The 14,331-nt window shown below is 37.0% G+C and overlaps 1 protein-coding gene across 1 annotated transcript in view; it reads right to left on the reverse strand.

The window, feature by feature from the left end:
- Positions 1-14,331, reverse strand: part of LOC306850333 (neuronal PAS domain-containing protein 3-like) — a gene marked incomplete at both ends in the record, with an annotated part of 314,937 nt that overhangs the window by 95,631 nt on the left and 204,975 nt on the right. The window contains one exon of the mRNA XM_079385905.1: positions 10,224-10,313. Within this exon, the coding sequence (XP_079242031.1) occupies positions 10,224-10,313 (90 nt within the window). The remainder of the gene's footprint in view (positions 1-10,223; positions 10,314-14,331) is intronic.

A 14,331-nucleotide genomic window follows, 5' to 3' on the forward strand; every position in this document is an offset into this window, starting at 1 on the left:
CTCTCATAAACTCTCCCTCTTGTTCTATTTTTCTCCATCTCTCAGTATCTCCGACTCTCATTGCAGTCAAGTCGCTTAAGCACAAAACGGCGTCCATTGTTTGACAATTGCCATGCCAGACTATCTGCCGCACCTCAAATTTTTCAGTCATCTAATTATTAATGGCCTTTGTTGACTTTGAGATTACCGCTGATACTTCCTCTTTTCCATAATGTTTCCAGCTTGACATCAAGATGGAGAAGGTCTAACTCTGGTTCCCCAAAGGACGCCGCCCGGGAAACCTTGACATGCACAAAGACAGGAGCGCAGACGAGTCTGCCCTGCTGAGAACGATAAGGTCACCTGTGGGATTGCTGAGATTATCTCTGTCAAGCACTTGGACGCAGTGCAGTCAAATGATGCATCATGCAGTCATTTTCAACGGGAAAAATCCATTTCTTCACTAGGTCGCTATTTGCTTTTCAAAGTGCCCTTGTAGTCTTTGGCTCGGAGCACTTATCAATTTAAATGTTGTGAATTAATAATGTTTTTAAGCCACGTTCCTTGTAGAAGCAGGGAAACGCTTCCACCCATCACTGTTTTGTCAGTCCCATGTGGACGACACGTGTGGGCGGTTATTCAGTGGCGGAGATAAAAACCTTTGAATAAGAATAACACACAAACTGTCTAAATATGTAATAGGTCTTTTCTTTTTAGTTTTGTTTTTTGATTATCTTTGTTTTACTGCACGATCATAATGTATATTTTTAAAACTCGCACACATAAGAAGTAAATGTTGACATTTTATTTTAATATTTTTCAATGAGAAGATTCATAATCATAATTTAGATGACCATTTTGGTCAAGCAGATTCAACGTGTTTAAAGCAAGATATTAAATAGTAAAAAAAACTTGTTAAAACAAAATATCAAGTCAATAGCTATAACCTATGTTTTGTAATATGATATTTAAAATATTTTATGATGTACTTTACAAGTAAAACATATTCAAAATGACATTTTGCTAAAAGAAAAAAAAGATTTTATACAAAAACAATAAAATAAGCAACAGCTCAACTTAAAAAAATAAAATAAACATCACAAAATTTATTTTTTTTAACAATAATGGTTGTATCTTGATACGTAAGTACTATGAAAAGTATGATTTCTTTCACAATAAAAAAATCATATCAATAATAAAACAAATTTAAAATGTTTAAAGCAAGATGCAAAACTTGAGTTGAAATAAAATAATAAACAAATAGTAAATAAAAATTATAATACAATTTTTTCATGTTTCCATGTTTATTCCATATTTCCATATTTAACCAATTATATGAATCAATATTACCAATTAATGGTAAATACATTTCAAATAACCAGGATTTTATCAACAACTAAATGTTAGAATCTACTGAACATATCTGACATATCTCGCCCAGTCTTATTATAAAGAGCATGTCCATTTATATTACTCAGTACTCATGTATGCAATTAAAGTGGATTATGAAGACCTTAATGTGAAGAGTGACCGATACGGGTTTGTTGTACATTATCGGATGCTTAAGAATTTAAAGCCCTACAAGAAGAGCTAATTAAAGATGATCTTCTCCTGATTCTCCTCGTCTTTTCCATTACAAACAACAAAAAAGCTTCAAAAGAGTGAACCACAGCTAGCACACAAAGCTTAATTGTTCCAGAGGGGCATGATGGGATATGACAGCTCCTCCATGACTCTCAGTGAGCTGAGGGTGAGAGCGGGAACAGGAGGGGCAGTTCTGGAGCGCTGCGGATCGCGGGTGGCTCAATTAAACATGACCTTCCTCTGCCCCTGTCTCTCGCCGCACCGCTACAGGCTCACATGCAAATGCTGACCCTCGGCAGCCACAGCATCATAAATAAAAGAATACTTATTATCCATTTAGTAATATTTCCAAGTCTACCTTGATGGGCTCTTCTAACAGCCAGTAAAATTATTCTCCATTGTTTCATTGTTCATGCCCATGCCATGACACCACCTCCACCATGCTTTACAGATGAGGCTGTATGCTTGGGATCGTGTGCAGTTACCTTTTTTTCCCATCACTTAGATAAAGGTTCATCTTTGTCTCATCGGTCCATAAACACAGTTACAAAACTCTTCTGGCTCACCTTTGTGCTTTTTTGCAAACTCTACTCTTGCCTTTCTATTTTTGGTGCTGTCAGAGGTTTGCATCTTGCTGTGTAGCATCTGTAATTCTGTGTCAAAGTCTCCTGAGGACAGTAGATTGTCAGAGCATCTGGAAGTTGTTGGTGATTTTACAGACACGTCTTTTAGGGTCCATTTTCACAGCTTTTATGATTTGTCTGTCATCAACTACTGTTGTTTTCTCAGCCGATCAGGTAGTTTTTGGTTGCTGGTGGTTTCCAAACTCTTGATTTCTCCATGCCCTTTGTTTTTGCTAGAGCTCTAATTGACTTCCTCTTTTCTTTTAGCATCCAAATTTCTTGCTTTTCTCTCAAAGTCAGCTCCCTTATCTTCATCCTGGTTTGTGTGTGTCATCATCGAATGCAAGATTCAGAATACAGAAGTAATGGATATAACTGATACGACACATTCCCTGCTTTTAACATCTGAAGAATTAATGCAACAGGACACAGCTGATCACTTAGAAAGACCCATGAGGCAACTGTTACAATACTTATGCTCTCATCAGATAGAGGGATGAAACTATAAAAGTGCTTACATCAAACATCTAAAACATCTATGTCTTGAATCATCCAATAATAAAATATGACACTCTGTATATGTTTTGTCTCATATTCATCTTTTAATCATGTTTGTAAATGTCTTGACTCCACAGCCAACAGAGCAATTTTGTCTTTACTGTTCCAATACTTTTGGAGGGCACTGTATATATATATATATATATATATATATATATATATATATATATATATACACACACACACACACATAGGGATGGGTACCGAAACTCGGTATTAAAACGGTCTCGGGGCTAAATTATGAAAGACCGGAGTATCGATAAGCTCTGACGTTATCGGTACTTCTGTCGGTATTGGAGAAGTTAAGAAAACACACATACATTTATTGTTGCTCTCTCTCTCTCTCTCTCTGTCTATCTCTCTCTATATATAATATATATATATATATATATATATATATATATATATATATATATATATATATAATGTCGCCAGCTGTTTTTATGTGCAATAATATTCAAACATTTGTCTATGATGCATTTTTGCTATGCGCAATTCAGAAGCCAGATCGCACTCACGTGGAGGAGCTTCAGCACACGCAACATGAAAATCCTGTTTAATTATGATAGAAGAGAGAACCAACTATTCAAACATCTACTCACACTTTAGGCCTGTGGCTGTTATATTAAGCTAAGTATTCGATTTTGGCTTCCAAGGATTATAGCCGCATTTCTTCTAGCACAACTCCCTTCCCTTCATAGCAGCGCGGATTCGTTCCTCCGAACCAAAACTTAACATCTGAATCAGCTCAGTCAGTGATTGTTAGAAAATGCCGTCTTTACTGTTGCTACATTGCAGGACATATTTGATAGTAAAACTTTGAAAGTACAATCTGCACAAGTGATCTGTTCCCCAGGCTGAAATGTGTGTGCGCGCGTGTGCCTGCGCGGCGGCGTGCTCCAAAACGGACAAGCAAAGTACACTTTGAGCTTCGGGCGCGTCGAAATAACACAAAAATATGCCAAAAAATACACACACAATGTGTCAAAATGGCCGGTTATGAGAGTCTTCACTTTTATGTTTTAAGTGGACGAGAACAGTTGGGAGAAAATCCGATGCGTGTCAGTATATTGTCTTAAAGTGTCAGACTGGAGCTTGAGCCATCAATGTTAATCAAAGAACAAAATGCAAAGAGAAAATCACCCACAGCTCTTAATCTGAACAACGTTATAGCTTTAATAAACATACATCTATCAGTACATACAGTGAAAACTATGCAGTGCTCATTTACATTTGATTACTTTTGTAACTATTACTTACCTGAACATTAATATTAGTAGACCTTCATGGAAAAATGAAAGCACTGTTTATTTCATTTCGTTTGTGTGTTTGTTCTATTGTATTTGTCAGTTTGTTTTACTTTGTTTCTTTGTTCATGTTGTTACTGTATCTTATCTTATGTATATAAGGGGTGTATAAGGGGTGTATAAGGGGTGGTGATGGCGCAGTGGATAAGACGCATGCCTTTGGTGTGAGAGACCCGGGTTCGAATCCACTGTGAGACACCAAAGTGTCCCTGAGCAAGACACTTAACCCCTAGTTGCTCCAGAGGCGTGCGACCTCTGACATATATAGCAATTGTAAGTCGCTTTGGATAAAAGCGTCAGCTAAATGAATAAATGTAAATGTAAATGTAAATATAAAACACTAAAATACCTGCACACTGGTGCATTTACAAATTGATGAAGTGCAGGCATTTTTAGTGTTTTATATACATAAGATAAGATACTGTAAGAATATGAACAAAGAAACAAAGTTAAACAAAAAGTACCGATAAGAATACCGTTAAAGTACCGGATCGATAAGCAGTATCGGTAAGAGTAGTAATACCGTTAAAACCTTAACGATACCCATCCCTACACACACACACACATATACACATATATACATATACAAATTACTAATATCACATAGAATTTAGGATGGATAGTGTGCATATTGGGATGCAGGCAATATTACCTTCCGCGCCGATAACGGCAAAAAGTTGGGGTCAAACCTTATCAAACTATTAATTTTGCGTTAAAAAAAATATTAACGCATGAAAAATTTTTGATTAATCATATGCGTTAACGTTGACAGCCCTAATATATATATATATATATATATATATATATATATATACACACACACTAAATTTAGTATATATATATATATATATATATATATATATATATATATATATATATATATTCTAAACAGAGAAATCATATCATAATTGATTAAAATGTCTTAAGTTCTTCCTTAAACTTTGGGGTGAGATATGAGGCAGACATGTTCTTGAGAGAAATCCATCTATTCAGCTTCACTAGTCATGCTAAAGACGTTCAAAAGCATCACTTCAGAGGATAAATGACAGAGACCCAAGTGGGTGTGAACAAGAGAGAGAGAGGAAGGATCGAGACGGAGGCCGACTGACTCACAAAGATGTGATCAGACAATCGGCCAGACATTTATGCTAATAGATTCGATACTCCTTGAGTCTCCCCGGCCGGAGCGCCTGAGTGATGGGGAGGAGGACGGAGCGCTCCCCTGTCACCTACAGCACAGCAGATGTCTACATTCAGTCCTCCCCTGAATAGAGACGGGGCAGAGGGGTCTATAGCCAAATGAAAGCGACGGCTTTTCTCACAACGGGAAAAGGAAGTACACATTCAACTGCCTGGAGGCAATCCAGAGCATCACTATTGCCAAACGTTGAGCGGCAAATTCCTCCTCCATATGGTACATTATACTCAGCCTTCAGATGTCACCGTGTGTACTGTACAACGGCTAAACTGGCGGTTACGGAACGGGAGCGCGCTTAAATTGAAATCCTACGAGGCAGATGAGACCTCAGATGGTCGCTTTATTCCAGATGTATCAATTTCCTTGGATATCTAGTCCATGCAAGTGCATATGCTGTACTGGCAGGGGTGCCGGCTGCAAATGGCCATATTCCAGAAGCTAATATTCTTTTGGCTGGAATAATGCAATTATTATTTTCCTAGCCATCAGCGTAAGCACACAGTGCCATCTGTTACACAAAAGCAAACATACACATCTCAATTACAAAACAGACAGCTGCCCGTGTGCAATGTCGCAGGAGCGACGCACGATGACCCGACGACAAGGTCCTTTTTTTCAAAGCACCTAGAAAACTCAATAAGAAAATCCCTAGTGGCGCGATGTTATCGCCGCCTCTCAATTTGCGTCGACTGTAACTACAAACCTGGCCATTAATCTGGGAAAGATGCTTGTGCATCCATCACGTATTAATTATTGGAGATGAACTAATCACCCGGCGCAGAAGCCAAGCAGAGAGGGATGAAAAACTCAGACAAGTGAAAAATTTGGCAACATATGCCTATTTACATACAGAAGTTAAATGATAACGGCTATTAGCGTGGCAAAAACGGATAAGCGGCCATCTGTTGAACTGAATAATACGGATGCAGATGAAAAGGGGTGTTGCTTCGTTTACTGTCAAACGTAAAAACCTTGTTATCGGCTGAATCTGAGAGCGGAGTCAAAGACCGTCGAGATAAGAGAGTGAAAACACATCCGGAAGCACATTAACTGTATTATCGAAGAGCCGAGGGCAGGTGGTGCCATTGTTTAGCATCACGGTAATGTGGGCCGTATAAGAAGAGAAGCTTGCACTTGCTGTAAAAATCTGCTGGCTTCTCCAGTCTGCACACATTAATCTAACACAAGGTGGTCAATGGCCATGGAGGGAAAAGCAATTTCACATCCTTCGCTCGCTGACCTGAGGAGAGCTGAGAGGAGGGGACGGATGGACAGAGGAGAGAACGTGGAAAAAACATACTGAAAAGAGTCACATATAGTATAACATTTATTCAAATATATGATATATTACTAGTATTAAATGTTGTATTTATATAATAATAATAATAATATTGGATTGCATTTTTTATTTTGGTTTAATTATTATTATTGTATTTTTGTTAGTTAATAAGTGAAATAAAATGAAAATATAATATTATTATTTTTATTCAGTAATAATGATAATAATACATATTTAATATTAAGTAATTAAACGTGTATTACTTTAGTTCATTACTATTTAATAAGTACCAATAAAATATTTTTATAAAATTTTTAATTAAAATACAATTATTAACAACAAAAATATGAAATGCTAATTCAATAAATATATTATATTAATTCTCTCTCTCACTCTCACACACACACACACACACACTCACTCACTCACACTCTCATGTTTGTTTTTGTGAAAAGTGGGGACATCCCATAGGCATAATAGTTTTTATACTGTACAAATTGTATGTGCTATTGCCCTACACCTAAACTTAGCCCTCACAGGAGACTGTGCATTTTACCTTCCCCCAAAAAAATCACTCTGTATGATTTATAAGCGTTTTCAAAAGTGGAGACATGGGGCAATGTCCTCAGTCACCTTCTCCTTGTAATACCGGTGTCATTATACAAATTTATAATGCCCTCATTTGTCCCAAAAACGCGCGCGCACACACACACACACACACACACACACATTTATAAACATACTAAATATTATTAATAACATAATAAATATAAAAAAATTATTCAATAATAATGGTAAAAATAAATATTTAATATTAATTAAATGTCTTGATAGAGAAAACTTGCATCCAATATGTGCAACCTAGGATCAAACCCAAGCCACTCTACAAAACATGCTATAAATCACACTGTCCATGACTATTGTGCAGCTGGTTTGAAATCACAGTAAGGTTCAGCTGATGTCATTACGGGGACAGTGGACTCCATGACTGGACGCTTCATATCTACTTTCAAACGGATTGAGGAAGAGCTCGATTTAGAGATTAGTGCTCCTCTAGTGCCCTGCGAGGCCGCAGTATCTGTCTGAGAGCAGAGCTTGAATTTGAGCAGCTGAGCGCTCGTATGATTGAGCCGCAGTGCTAAAAGGTCATGCTATCGACTGCGCCTAGTGTAATGGCCGCAGTATGGTTCAAGCCCTGAATCTTTAATAACCTCCATCATTAGCTCTTAGGAAATCAGCGCTCACACGGAGCGGTCGGGAGAGATCTATTGGCTCTTACCATTGCAATGCAGGGCTGTAACTTACAGGGTTACAACATGTAGGGTTAAACGGCTATTTTCAACCATTACGCCAGATTAAAAAAACGGTTCAAGGAGACGCGTTGAATCTGACCAATAGTACCACTCCATTAAAGCTATTCAGACCACATGACAGAAAAATGCAAGCCAGACTTAAGCTACAACAATCCCGAATGTGTGCATGAATTAATATTCCCTGTATTAATCAAAGTTTAGTTATCAAACAGACATTTACAAAAAGATAAGCTATCCTGGTGATTACATGCATGGCTGAGAATGTGCATTAACTGAGCGCCAAAATCTAATTTCAACAAATGTTAATTAACTACTCAGAGCTAAACTACAATACCAGCATATATATGAAATCATATATAGTATAGTCTATTTTTGATAACCCACAGCACAAAAATGCATAGAATTGTCAATGCAGAAAAGCTGGCAAATTGCTCATCCAATTAACGATGAAAATAATGAACTATACCTTATAAATTTGTGGCCTCTAGGATAGATTAACGAAGAAAAAGGTTTAGCAATTAAGATCAGGAGAGTTATGGGATAAGCTTAACCATGTAAGATAATAAAACCTACTTAGACTAAAGACTTTACAAGCACTTTATCAGCAGGCCAACCTAAAGATAATACCACAGAAAAAGAGCAAGCCAAATTCCAAAAGCCAGGATTTTGAGAATTAATCAATTATTTGATAAAAATCATCAATCAATTAATGCTGAATTAATTTAGTGTTTCCTTTAGTCTTCTCTTCTTCATTCATATCTCAATCCTTCTATCTAGCGGAATATTTTAATAGTCTTTTACAGCCACTGTTGCTTTTATAACTTAGAAGACTCAATATTTACAATGTTCAGATCTGACAGGTCATAGCGGCACTTGAACCTGATTGAAAGCATATGTTCAGTATGGAATCATAGTGCACTGAATAGTATGTGCAGCATATTGCCTGCTATTTTTAATCTGCATATTCTGTGCATACAACACCCCCCCAAAAAAAACCCCCCCAAAATCCCAACAAAAAACAAAAACAAATATATAAATAATATACGATAAATTTAAGAAATGCATATGATTTATATGCATTGAATCCAATTTTGAGTAAATAAAACGTGTGCAATGAAAGTATTACTGCATATTTTGAACCCAGGTCATCTAGGTATTCTGATGTAGATTGTATACATTTTTTTTTGTCTTTTTTGCATGTAATACAGTAGTTTCTGCCAATTTTTTTATTATATATGGCATTAAATAATTTTTAAGCATGAAATGGTTTTGCATTAGGCAATGATAAATATTTACAGCAGTTGTACTGTATATGCTATGTTTTTGTTAAATTCAGGTCCAGTTAAAATATATGTTACAAAAAAAATCAGTATTTAACCAAATAAAATTGAGTAAACGAGTATTTAAAAAAATAAATAAATAGTAGTTAGTATGCAAATTTATACTGTATATTGAATTGGAGTGCATGGCATTGTGGGATACAATATTTTATACAATGTGACTGTATACTGAATATTCTGAACCCATGTCATCCAGATACGTGCAGTCCATGCACAGTATATATAACGAATGCTGATTTTTTTCTTCAAAAATAGTAGCTAGTATGCCAATTTATACTATATACTGAATTCAATTTTGAGTAAAACATGCCTTTGAGATTACAAATCGAGGTTGGCATCACCTCTGGTTCATCCGTCCAACTAGAAATGAAAGGTCGAATCGAGTGCATTGCATTGTGGGATACAGTACTCCATGCAGTGCGCTCAGGTTTTATACTTCACATTTTGGATCCTCACACTGTGAACTGTATAAAAGCTGGATAGCGTTTTCTTTCAAAATTAGCAGTTAGTTTGCCATCCTGAACACACCCCAAACGATTCCCAATCTCTGATGGACAAAAACGAGTTAAACCGTTACATTAACAGGTACAGTGAGCATCTTGACAGCACCTGTGCGGTTCTGATCCCTCAGACAAGGACAGGGAGAGACCATTCTGATGATTTGTGTGGATTTTTCCACCACCGGTGAACAGAAGCTGCCTGTTGTGCAGCCGTGTCTGGTTTGATTGAAGCCTGCTAGCACTCGAGATGAAGCTCAGCTAGACAGGACCGCAAGTGTTCTGAAGGTCACTTTCTCACCGTCTGACCTCGCCGATCTGTCTGTTTATTGAAAGGCCCGGGCTCGAGCCAACCGGAGCGGAGAACACGCTAGCATTCCAATGAGAACATCTCTCCGGCGCTTAAAATATGCAGTGATGAACACCACGAATTAAACTGCAGCTAACAAACCCGCAGGAGTTTATCTAACACTAATTTGTCCAGATTCTCTTCCGCACCGATGGACGAAAAGAGATCGGAGAGTGAAAATCTCACATGCACTCACCTGTGAAAGCCCCAGGTATATGGACACCGTCTCTGAGATGTACAAAAACCTCCCCTCCTTGTTTAGTGCAAATACAAATCCATCCAGGGACTGTAGAGGAAAACAGAAAGAGAGAAAGAGAAGAAACAAGTCAGGCGAGAGTCTCACAAATTCCTCACAGCTCAGAGAGGGAAGCCATCAAGCCCACAATTGCAAACAGAACTGCCTCCCGTGTGGAAACCACTGACAGATCATTAAAGAGCAACAATTACAGCGTCAATTAACAGCTTCGGATCACAGACGCCTTAACTCTAAGGGACGGTGTGAGCGATACATAAATATTAGGCAAAAAGCGCCTCATTTATATCAATAAAGGTAGCAAAGTTGTTTTTTCCAAACCAATTTTTTTTTCTGCTAACTCAATTTAATTGGTCAACCAGGCATCTGAGAAGCTTGGATTGATCAGATCGAAACCAACAGTAATGTTATAGACCCTTTTCTATTAGCAAACATTGTGACGTTTTTCTGTGGGCGGAGCTTAGCTGGACTTGACCGCTTCAATAACGCTAGCTATGAAGTCTGTTTAGCTTGTTTTTTAATAATAACTGGAGAAATTCTGATTTTACCTGCATATGTAAGGTATAGATGCACGATTGTTATTTGAAAAGGTTAACTTAAACGGACGAAACCAGATTGGCCGATCCGCACACGCTTTTGCTCAAAGCTTGGTCAATCTGACAGGATTCCCTTCGGTTGAGTGACTCACATCTAACTTGTATAGTTAAGACAAACTCACTGTGTCTATCTAGTGATGAAGATGTATATATATTTCAGTTTCAGCAGGCAACTATCTTTACAGCTACATTATTATTCCAGCCACAATTAATCACAACAATATACAATTACATATGATTAAGCATATAAATCGTCAGTTTGTTGTTTTACACACATGCACACAGACATTATTTCATACACGACATAGATGCATAAGAAATCTTTAGACGAGCTCATAACAGCAAAAGACAATACTTTATTGAACCTTTTCTGATAAGAAGTGCGCTGCAAATGCGAGGATATTTGACGATCGTTTCTGTCCAGTCCGCTTGTTTTATCGCGTTTAACCACAGCTGTCGTCGCTTTTTTGTCTGACAGTGGCATCAGGTATGCCTTAAAATTTAAAATTGGAGCCTCTACAACATCGATTTGGGCACCCAACAACACAACAAGATGATATTTTAAGCTCCTTATGTAGCCGAATCTGCGCTGGTTTGAATGGACCGCCTCCAGTTTTTGCCTCCAGCTAGGTGCTGTGACGTAACTGTGACGTCGGCCCTAAAAGGGTCTATAAATCAGGATGTGCTACCATTATAATAGTTAACTTAAAATAAAATCTTTCAAAAAAATGTATGTCACCTGAAATAAAAGAAACGTTAACTGAAATAAAATAAAATAAAAACTACTAATAAAAGAAAAAGAAAAAAAAGTCAAGAAAACATTTCTCATTTTCATTTAATTACTTGATGTACTAAAATAAGAAAAAAACTATAGTACATAGACATGTTAAAAAACAGAGCAATAAAAATCACAAAATCATAAAAAAATATCTAAAATTTAATAAAACAAAATATAAAAATAAAAACAAATTCATACTATTAATAAAATATAATAGTATCTCCATTATACTAAAATAATGCTGATGCATAACCAAAATAACCAAAAATGGAATTAATTTCTCAATTAAAAGTTATTTCTCACTGAGAATTTTTTTCAATGCAATGTAGCAGCGTGAAGAACACAAAACCACATAAAAGCTAAAGTGCTTGATTGTGAACAAAATCACCTGTGATTGGCCAATGACACACTGCAGCTCCAAAATCACTTTTTATTTTGCATGGTGTGAGCCGCTAGCACAGCTTGGCAAGCAGTTGTGTTTTCAGTGCCATAACAGTTTTGCCGCTTGCCTCTGCTTGCTCATTGAAAATGAGGCTTCATTGGAAAAACATGCTTGTGACGAGATTTCTGCAAAAGGACATTATGTTGCTTCTTTCATGTTTCGCAGCACTTTAAAAGCAAAATGTCCTGTGAGTGGTGCTAAAAGTGTTTTCAGTTTTATCTGAAACATAAATCTGGCAATGCCTTATTACGTTGGTTGTTTAAAAGTCCGGTGAGTACAGTAAAAGGTTAATGCTGTTCAGCGTTTGAAAATAACGTACCACTAACACTAAACACTACTATAAACTCCAGTGAAAGTGTCAAAAAAAGCGAATACGACATAAAAAGCCTTTGCTGAAGCAACCACCTTGCTTTTATAAGTGCAATGCTGTACCAGGTGAGCTACCGAGCAAGTTTGCTACATCAGAAAAGCTATACATATGGATAGTTATGTGATGTCAAACTGTCAAATTATTAATGTCAAATGTCAAACTGTACAAATTATTAAAAAATAAAGCACTATGGTAAACGTGTCATAACATCGTGTTGTGAAAATAAGTCTTTAATAATCTAAAATCTTGTGTTTACTGCAGTGAAATGTCACTATAGATACATTTTTGGAGTTTTGAAATACCTGAAATGAAAATACGTGAGATAAATCAATTTAAACCATATACAGGTATTGCTGTGGTCATGTATTTATTGCCTTCAGTTAAGTGATCTTTGATCAGTTTCTATCTTCTTTTTATTCGGCTATGTCGATAAATGGATGTCTTTGTCCATATTAGGAATTTCCTGGAACGTCATAAGCTACATTACTTTTGTGAGGCATATTTGGAGTTTGTGCGCTAGGGCGCCCTCTGGCTTTGAGTATGAATGAAACAGACTTTACATATTAATCCTCACAACACCCTATTTTAGGTAAAAATAGAAAAAAACTACTTTTCTCAATAGAAATTTGAAGTAAACATATGCAAATCAAAAGTTTTCATTAATGAAAAATACAATTCTAGCCATGTTATATTTATATTTGAACAAAAATATCAAATTGTATGCCCTTAATGTTGTAGCAGTTTTTCCCCATACTGAATATCGATATTTTTTCAAGGTATTATATCAAAGTGAGAAATTTCACCATTGTGACGACAACACCACTACATACTAATGTCAGCTGTTTAAAAAGAACATTTAATGCGTAATACCACGCTTAGCAAGCACCGCTAATGAACAACTCCAGATCACAGATGCCATACATAAATATTCTGCAAAACAAAGCCCGATTCATATGGATAAAAGTCACATGCATAAGAAAAGAGCAGTTGTGTTGGGTCATTTCTGCATTAGGTGTGCATCGTTAGGAATTGTGGACTAAAGGAAGCCTCATGGTACGGATATCACTGCTGGAGGTGCTGCTTTTGGGTCTCCAACAGTCAACAATTAAGACATTGAGGTCACATGGGTTAATTACATATTGTCTCCCACTGCCTCAGATAATCTGTAGGGTGATGCACCCCGGGCGAGAAAATGCCAGAAAGGAACGACGAGAAAACAACAAGTTATTTGCACAATGTCACAGTTGATCTGATCACCTTTTTATGAAAATCAGGTTTACACAGATGGGGTGGAAAAGCATCCCACTCTCGTTTATTTGTGAGTTTAAAGCAGCATCGGCAGCTGGCAAGAGAGCGTGCGGTCTCTACTCGCCGATAAAACAGCGCAGCCTCGGGCTATTTACAGCGTGCTGATATGCAGCTGACAACAGCACGTCCCATGACGGCCCGCTAGCGCATCACTTCCTCCCTGAGCACGCATCTGCTGGAGGTGATGTGTTAGACTTACGCTTTACATTACACCGCGCTAATGCTAATACTAGCCCATTATACGGCACTTTACATTTGAAATGCTAATATGCCAATATAGATGCGTTAACATAAATGCTACGCTAACACGGATGCTTATTTACATTACTTACAGCAACAAAAAGCTTCAAGGGACAATATTCTACACATTTAGCATTTAATTTAGCCCCTGAAGTCCACTTATAATATCAGTCAAGGTTTCCTGCACCAAAATAGTTGTAAATTAGCCTTAACTGACCATGTTTGTACCCTCTCGCTGACCCTCAGGGGCCATTCACACAGAATGCATTCTTGTCTTTTATCTAAGCTATTTCTTAATTGTTGGTCTATGTAAATAT

This window comes from Barbus barbus (assembly GCF_936440315.1).
Source record: "Barbus barbus genome assembly, chromosome: 30".
Taxonomy (NCBI): domain Eukaryota; kingdom Metazoa; phylum Chordata; class Actinopteri; order Cypriniformes; family Cyprinidae; genus Barbus; species Barbus barbus.